At 37.0% G+C, this 8969-nt stretch overlaps 1 protein-coding gene across 1 annotated transcript in view; it reads right to left on the minus strand.

Moving 5' to 3' along the window:
- Positions 1–266: 266 nt before the first annotated feature.
- ptbp2b (polypyrimidine tract binding protein 2b) overlaps positions 267–8969 on the minus strand; it is a gene marked incomplete in the record, with an annotated part of 18966 nt that continues 10263 nt past the window's right edge. The window contains 6 exon segments of the mRNA XM_014018963.1: positions 267–1379; positions 1528–1605; positions 2098–2197; positions 2934–3050; positions 4760–4852; positions 7179–7212. Of these exon segments, the coding sequence (XP_013874417.1) occupies positions 1250–1379; positions 1528–1605; positions 2098–2197; positions 2934–3050; positions 4760–4852; positions 7179–7212 (552 nt within the window).

Raw genomic sequence — 8969 nt, forward strand, 5'->3', positions numbered from 1 at the left:
TTTAAAACTTGGTAAGATGGACAGTTTTTGCAGTGTGTGAGCAGATCTGAAGCGTCCCAGGAACTGAACAAATCCTCCTTTCTGTATTACCTACGTTTAGTCTGTCAGCGGTGCAGCGACTTGTTGCTAACTCTAAGTAACACATAACTCGTGTTAAACTTTCAGCTTCTGTGATGAAGAGCAGATCTGTCAAAGATGTGAAGTTTAACATGAGAATCAACAGGAATTGTATTTTTGGTTAATTAACGAATACGTGAAATTTCAAGTCCGATTCAACGTTTATTGGGGTTTCTGAAAGGTCAAATCAGCCTCAGATGAAGCTTTAGCCACTTTGGTTAAACTTACAAATGATCGATGCCTCATGAGATTATCAGCAGTCAGAGTGTGCTGAAGAGGACTCTCAATTAGATCTTAACATTTATAAACCTGACTGAGTTTTAGCCGCAGCAGTGGCGGCCATCTTGAACTGGACTGACTCAGATGTAAGCATGCATCGAGTCAGTTTCTGAGCGCTTCATTAAAATGTTGCTAACACACAGAGACATGGACAAAAACATCATTGCCCTTTCATCTTCAGCAGCAGGTGATAATAAACAAAGAGGGTATTTAAAAACCTAAATACAACATTAACGTCTGAGTTAATGGGTCTATTTTACAACCAGTTCAATCACTTCTGCTGCATCTGAGTGTATGTTTACAGCCTGGATATTTTAAGGAGCAATCTGCTGATCAAACGACACCAAATATTTCAAATAAAAAAGAAAACAGAAGTTTTTTTTTTCTAAACTTTGCTTAAAGCACAAAATATTGTCTCAGTGGTTCATGAAGCGTCACGATGTAGAAAACTACTTAAGCCTCAACCTCTAACCCAACAGAGACAGGAACTGATCCGAGAGAAGCGATATGAAGCTTTTTACTGCTGCGACACGTCCGAGCACCACAAAACATCCTCTCACCTGGAACCACTCGGACTTGCACTCTAAAAAAAAAAAACACTTCTACTGAAGAAACCAGAACCAGCCAACGAGCTGCTGCTGAGCTGCTTCTTAAAACAACAGAAACGTCGAAGCTCAAACACTTTTGAACAATTACAAAGCAAACCACTTTTTATTCATTAAAAAAATGACAGAGGAATTTGAATCTTTAAAAAATACTTCAACTGAAAACTATTCTCATAACGTAAAAAAAGAGGAGAGATGATAGTGATTTTGTTTTTTTTTTGACAGACGATCAGGAGATGGTGTGAGGGTTAGATGGTAGATTTTGAAAAGGAAACTTTAAGATGATGATTCCCTCCCATGTCATAGTTGTGCAGGTCGATCAGAGCCTGGATCGCTTCCTCCACAGACGACATCTGGATCAAAGCCATCTTACGATCCCTGGAGAGCAGAGAAATGAGGTAAATACACCAAAAGCTGATTGTTTGGTTCCTCCTGGGTAGGATGTCTTTGAGCATCATAATGGTTGGTGTTGTGAAGTTATTATTTTTATTTAAGTAAAACGTCTGAAAATAAAATTCATCCTTACTGGAAGAACTTGAAGGCCTTGACGGTTCCTCCGCTGTTGGAGAACAGAAGACGGAGATCATCTTCTCCAACTCCATCCCTGAAAGTCAAACATCAAACCGTCACTGTCATGAAAACACACAGAGTTTCACAGTTTAAAAGCTTTCCACCACACTCCAGTTTAGAGGCATAAAGCTTCCTGGATGGGCGATAACTTTACTTTATTTATCGTGTCCTGGACGACTGCAGCCGCAGCCTGAAAAGAATCTGAGTAGGGTTGGGCGATATTGGCAAAAAAATTAATCACGATTAATTGTGGTATTTAGCCGATAACGATGAATTTGACGATCAATCCCCTGGAGTCCCTGGACACCCTTATTTCATAGTCACATGACCGAGCAGACTGACCGGAGTAATCCCCAGTCAGTCTGCCTGCTGGCATTAATCCTATTAATCATCAAGTGCCAAAATAATGTTTTTCTGATGATTAATTGCACACGATATGATTATGCCCAACCCTAAAATCTGAGTCAAACAAAAGTGGTCGCTGTAATTCAAAAATACGACTGGTGTGTTTTTCACGTTGAACTACCTGATATTAGAGAGGTGAAGTGTTGCAGAGGGAGGAAAGATGTTCTGAAAGTTTTTGGAGCCTGGTTTCTTGAAGCGGTGCAGTGGGGAGCCAGAAAAATCTGTCCAACAAAAACAAGAAATCAGTAAGAAATTAATCTGTAATTTTAATAAAATCACTAAAATAAAGGAAAACCTTAGATTCATCTGTCACTAAATTGTCCTGAGGTAAGTGAAAAAAAGTCTGGTTTGTCTTCATGTCCATGTGAGAATAAAATCAGGTAAAGATGTGGACGGACCGCAGCTTTTATTATACTCTGTTCTTTGGCTCTAAATGTGATTCAACAAAAGACTCACAAACAGTTTTAAATGTTTTTGTCTTCATAATTTAAGCAGGTAAAAAATCTTGTTAAAATAAAACATAATTCACTATAAATTAAATTAAAAAACGTCTTCTGTTTATAGCAGACATGGACATGGAGCTGTCTACTTCCTTGAGGCTGATGTCTTAATTGTAAAAATAATCCCTTCATTATTCATTATATATAGTTATTTAAATTACAGGTAATACTCTTGATAAAATGATGTTTTGTTTTTACTGATTTAGAACAACTTTTTACATCAAACTGAAGGATTTTTTCACCTTTTCAAACCCATTTAGAAAAAAATCGGACCTTTCATTAGTTTAGTCGACAAAAATAATGAGGGAATGGTCCGAACTTGAAACAGCCTGAGGCAGACATCTTCTTAGATTTAATTTATTGAAAAAAGGACTCTGCATAATTAAACAATTATTTCTTCAACTCTTCCTCCAAATTAGATGAGAAATATTTCCCAGCAAAGCTGCACTGATCTCACCTTTGGTTAGTAGTTGATCATCCAGCCCTTCTCTTGGCAGAGCTACAGTCTGATGTTTGGACAGAGTCACTCTCATCACTTTACCAAACACCTTCTGACCATTCAGGTGACTCATAGCTGCAGGTACAAAGAGGAGAAACTAGTTAGAGGCTGATCATTTTGTGTTATCGACAGGATTATCATTCTGTACATAAAACTGTTCTTTGGTCACAGCTAACTGAGCGACTTCTAAATGTTAAACTATTTTTAAACAAAACTTATGGTTAAAACTCAGCGTTACAAAGAAAGGTTCTACTGACCTTTTAGTGATAAAAATATAGATTAAACTTTAAAAAGGAGCTATCGCATCTCATCAAAACAATGCTAGATATAGTTGAGTAAAATAATAAAAAAAAAATGAATAAGGAAACAACATATTAAAGAAACAAAGTAATTAACAGCAAATGCAACCATTTAAGGGTTTATAAATTCAGTTTAGGCTTTTTATAAAGTAATTTAAACCTTACAGTACATTTTATAGCCACTATAACATCATTCTAAGAACAATACAGTTTTATAATTAACACTTCAATTCTCTAAATATGCACTTTTTAAATGGTCGTAACTTTAAAATGTTAGCTGCTTTCACATGTAAAGTGGTCCTATTAAAAAAGCACTAAATATATACGTTTTTAACATCTACGTGGATGAACTATCAAAGAGCCTGAATTGCTGTAAAACAGGCTGTGTAGTTGGTGACCGCATGATCAATCACATAATGTATGTAGATGATTTGGTAATYTTATGCCCATATAGTGCTGGCCTTCAACAATTATTAATGGTCTGTTCCCAGTATGGTTATGACTTTGACATCAAGTATAACGCTAAGAAAAGCAATGTTATGATTGTTAGACTTTGACATCAAGTATAACGCTAAGAAAAGCAATGTTATGTTTGTTAGAAGTAGAGCAGATAAGCATCTGATAACCACTGACTTCTCTTTATCTGGCATTGTCCTCAATATTTGCAATGAAATTAAATATTTGGGACACTATATAACTGATGACCTGTCGGATGATCGGGACATCTGTAGACAGTATTGTATGATGTATGCACAAGCTAATATTCTGATCAGAAAGTTTGCTATGTGCTCATCCTCTGTGAAGATAGCTCTTTTTAAAGTTTTTTGCACTTCACTTTACACGGCCCATCTGTGGCGACGATACAAAAAAAGTAGCCTGCAGAAACTTTATGTGGCATACAATGATGGCATGAGGCTACTACTCAGAGTGCCTAGATGGAGCAGTGCTAGCCACATGTTTGTACATAATGCTGTCCCCACTTGTGCAGCTGTGCTCAGGAATCTCATGTGTAGATTATCTGTGTCATGCAATAATGTAATTGCAATTTTAGTAAATCCTGTTTTTAGTACAGTGAGATTTCTCTCAAGATTGTGGAAACATTGGCGTCATCATTTATTTGTGACTCAGTGAATATGTCATGTTTATTTTTATTTTTTCTCTTACTTTGTTTTTACTTTTTTTTTTACTATGGACCTTTTTTGATTGATTGATTAATTGTTTGACTTCAACTGCTTTAATTTAAAGAAAAATATGCTGATAAATGAAAAAAGTAAGCAAGTGCCTGCTGAGCTAAAAACACAATCATAGTGATCATTTTTATGAACMGACCATTTTACTTTTAACATCGTCGATTATTCTTTTGTCTTTGATGAGAAGCTAAAGAGTTGACATATAACTAAAAAAATAGATCAAACCTTCACTCCTGACACCATGAACTAAATAATTACTTCTCGAGTTAATAATTAAAGTGATAATTCCACTCACCGAGCTGAGCCTGGTTGCCGTCAGACAGCTGGATCAAAGCACTGTCCTTCTTGTTGTAGAGGATCTTCACCCTCTGAACATCACCGTAGACTCCTGAAGGGAGAGAGAGACAGAGAGAGAGAGACAGAGAGAGAGAGAGAGAGAGAGACAGAGAGAGAGAGAGAGAGCAGGGTAGGAGAGACAGAGCAGGAGAGATGGAGCCGACGAAGATAAAAAAGAAGAGGTGTGAAGGATGAAAGGAATAAAGTTAGTGCTAGAAAGACAAATGAAAAGAAAAGATGGACTCTTCCCATTTGACCTCTACCATTAAAGGCTTTTATAACTGAGTCATTTATTGTTGTGAAGCTGCGGTGAGCGCTAACTCTGACACAGTGACTGGCAGGTTAATGTCTGACAAAAAAGTGCAGGATTCAGTTCGATTAGGTGAATAAAATGTAAAAACAGTGCAGGGAAATAAACCACTTCTACTGAACCAGGCGCACTAATCTGACAGAACATGCTGCATATAGAAACATGTAAAGCAGAAAAATGAAATAAAAACAACAAAAAAACTCAGTTTATGTTATCTGTAAAGATTGTTTTTGGACTTTGAGAATATTTATGCTAGAATTGGTCCAGTTTAGATGACTGGGAGGCAGGAAATCCAAACTGCAAAGTTTTAGAGAAAGAAACAAAGACGTACTATAACTAGAACATCTCAATACAGAACTAGAGAAAGAGGCAAAAAGACAGGACGGAAGAAGGAGCTAGAATAAGCCTGAGTGAGTTCTCTGGATTATTGTGATCAACTGAACCATTAATATGATGAGAACACAAACACTGAATAATCTGGACTCCATTGATAAATACTGCTGCAGGGCAGAGAAAAAMCACTGGACCACTTTCAGAGTCTAGAATAAGTTTCTGTTTTTACCCACAGAAACAGTTCAGACCAGTCAGACAGCAAACACTCCACACTACTGTTCATGAAGACATCTCCACAGCTGGGATCAGTGTTGTTGCTCTTATTTCAACCCCAACTCTGAAAAAGTTGAAATGTTGTATAAAATATAAACCAAAATAAATAAATAAATAAAAAAATGCAATTACCTACAAATCTCATAAACCCATATTTCATTCACAACGAAACAAACAAAAAAAAACCTAATAATTAAACTGATATAATTTACTATGACTGGGATAAAAGGTCATTTTAAACATGATGGCAGAAACGCATTTCAGAAAAATGGACACAGAAAACAGCAGGGTGAAAAAACAGCAGCTGTTATTTACATTTTATTATACAACAGTATAGTTTCTCAGAAATGAGGTCAGTGGTCATAATATTATGGCTGATCTGTCCAAGTTTGGATTATTTACCAAACTGTTACTGATCCTTTATAATGAGTCAGATGTTTATGCTAATATTGACATGGGACATTGTTTCTTAGAAAATGGAATAATCTCTTCCTAACACACCTATTATAAGTATTAATTGAAATAATATGAAGCTGTTTAAACAATAGAAAATGTATTTTAGTGCAGCTGATTTGATCAAATTACAAGCAMGTTCCTTTTTTATGGAGGTGGACATCACAAATATTGATGTGGCACCAAAACCAAAAGATAGACAATAATTGGTCTACTTGAGTTGTTTTTATTTACAGTTGATATTACTTATTGAGAAAATCACTGTCATTACTCAAACTACTGAAGCCTGCCTTATCTCTAAATTTACTTTTGTAAACAAATACAAATTTAATATAATTTTTTATTATTATACTCTCTGCTTCCTTTCATGTCATTGTATTTTTTTATTTTTATTGTATATAAAATTTTGTTTTTTTATGGAATGAATAAAGTTAAACAATAAACAAGAAAGTTAAACAAATATTTATACATGTAACTTCCTGAGACCCTGCATCTTAATGTTGATGACATTAGTTTTAGACTAGTTGTCCATATTCAGGTTTTTAATGTTAAATAAACATATTTTTAGCTCCCGATTGCTCAAAAACAGTGTTTATTTTTATGTTTATGAGGTTCGACTTATTCTAATTAGCTGGAAAAAAGCTTAGGACTCAAAAAGATAAAACTGTTTGGCCAAGTGGGGGGCAACCAATTTTTTAGGGGTGGCCATTGCCTAAAACCTCTGAACCAGTGTTACTTTTTATAAATTTTAAAAACACCTGAAGGATTTTAGTGTCTTTGTTCTCATCAGTTAAGAGATCAGTTGACCTCAGAGTGGTCCAGACTCACTGCTCTTTAATGTAAAGACAGGAGTAAATCTGAAGTCTGCAGTGGACAATACAATAGAGAAGAGCTAGGAAAAACAGGCAGATAGAGAAGAGCAGAGTGCCCACCACATCACTGAAGAAAGTGAACAAAACTGGATTAACAGAGAGAGATAAACAGATAGAATAGTAGAGGTTGAACATACCGAAGAGGGTAAAGAGACTTTGAGGCGTGACCATCTTTAGAGAGAGAGACCGCAGAGCAGAGGACAGGAAGAGGAGGAGCAGAGGAGGAGGAAGAGGAGAGACGAAGGTAGAGATCAGATCGCCCCGCGTTGGACGAGGGGGGAGATGGTGGTTTCCATGATGATGAGGGTGGGGGGGTGGTGAAGCAAAGATAGCGGGGGGAGGTGTGGGAGAGCAGGGTTTTAAAAACGGCAGAGCCAAAAACAGATTTACATCAGATTCAGAAATCGAAAGTATAAAAAACAAAAGAAAGAAAAGAAATGATCAAATAAATTTTACATCGGTGGGGATAAAAAAGTACATGGGGAGAGTTTAGAAGTATGTTGCATTAAAGAAATTTGTGTCAATAAGAAAGAGTCAAGTGGAAAGAAAAAAAATGTATAATGGGAGGAGCATAAGAGGGAAGAAAGGAGGCGGGGAGGGGAGAAAGGAGAAGAGGAGGACAAAAACCAAAGCAGAGGTCAGTAAACAGAGCATCAGTGGAACATCAACGGAGTCTGAATGATTGCTGGTCGAGCCTAAAAGCACACACGCCAAATAAAAAAACCAAGTCACACACAGTTATTCCAGCAGCACACACTCCACTGGATGCATTTTACAGTGAGGAAAAGAAGAGATGGCAGGAAAATAAAATAACCCAGAGAAAAAAAAAAATATAATCTTTGAAATAAAAAGGGGCGGTACCCGGAAGTGACAGCAGGAGAAATCAGGTACCGAAGGGTCTGAGTGGATTGATGGGTAACACACAACTGTGGAAAAAATAAATGTCCTAGACCTCGACTTATTCAGGTTTAACAGAAAGTACGATTTATAATACAAGTCAAAAACACAAATTAATGTGGCGGTTTTGAAAACCAAGTTTGTTCAGCATGCTACCAGTTCTTTATGATGGCCATATTTCATGATATCAGATTATTTATTTCTGACAGAAGAGTACAAATGCACTTTTTTTTTTTACCAAAGCAGTTGTCCCCTGTGCTGAAGAATTACACCGGCCTTTGTGCTGTGTCAGCGGACAGATTTCATGAACAGAGCAGGTTTACAAACAGAAACACCAAAAAGACGAACAAATATTAAAAAATGTTCTGTGCTGCTGTTAATCTTTAACTACTATTCTGACAAACTGACGTCTTCGGGATTTGTTTGTGTGTGTGTGTGTGTGTGTGTGGGGGGGGGGGGGGTAAAAATGGTAAAATTGTGCAGCTCTTTTTACTTGATGGCACAGGGAGGATTCATCACTCAGACGACTGACCACAACACTCCCTCTAACAGTGGTGTTTAATCCTGGTCCTTTAAGGCCAACTACACTGCTCTGACACAGCTGATTAGATAAATGAGTGATTAGGAAGCTGAAGACCTGCTGTAGAGCAGGGAAACTTAAAAACAAGCAGGATGGTATGCAGTGTTTCCTCTAATCTATTGGCAGTCATCAGGGATGTAAGTGTGGTGAAGCTGATTAAATGTAAAAACAGCCTGCCATACCCATGAGCTTCCAAATGTCGCTGACCATGACCTGCTGCACTCCCACAGGGGTGCACCAATAGCAGTTTTCTGGCCGATCATTCATCTAGACCAGGGGTGTCAAACTCATTTTGACCGAGGGCCACATGAGCGTTATGGTGGCCCTCGAAGGGTCACTTGTAATGAACTTTAATGTTTGATGTTTAACTTTGACTAAACAGTGCTTTAACACGTCCTCTTTTAAACACTGATAAGAACTAAGTGTATGACTGACTAAATCTGTAATAAAT

Source organism: Austrofundulus limnaeus, unplaced genomic scaffold, assembly GCF_001266775.1.
Source record: "Austrofundulus limnaeus strain Quisiro unplaced genomic scaffold, Austrofundulus_limnaeus-1.0 Scaffold206, whole genome shotgun sequence".
In the NCBI taxonomy this organism is placed as follows: Eukaryota; Metazoa; Chordata; class Actinopteri; order Cyprinodontiformes; family Rivulidae; genus Austrofundulus; species Austrofundulus limnaeus.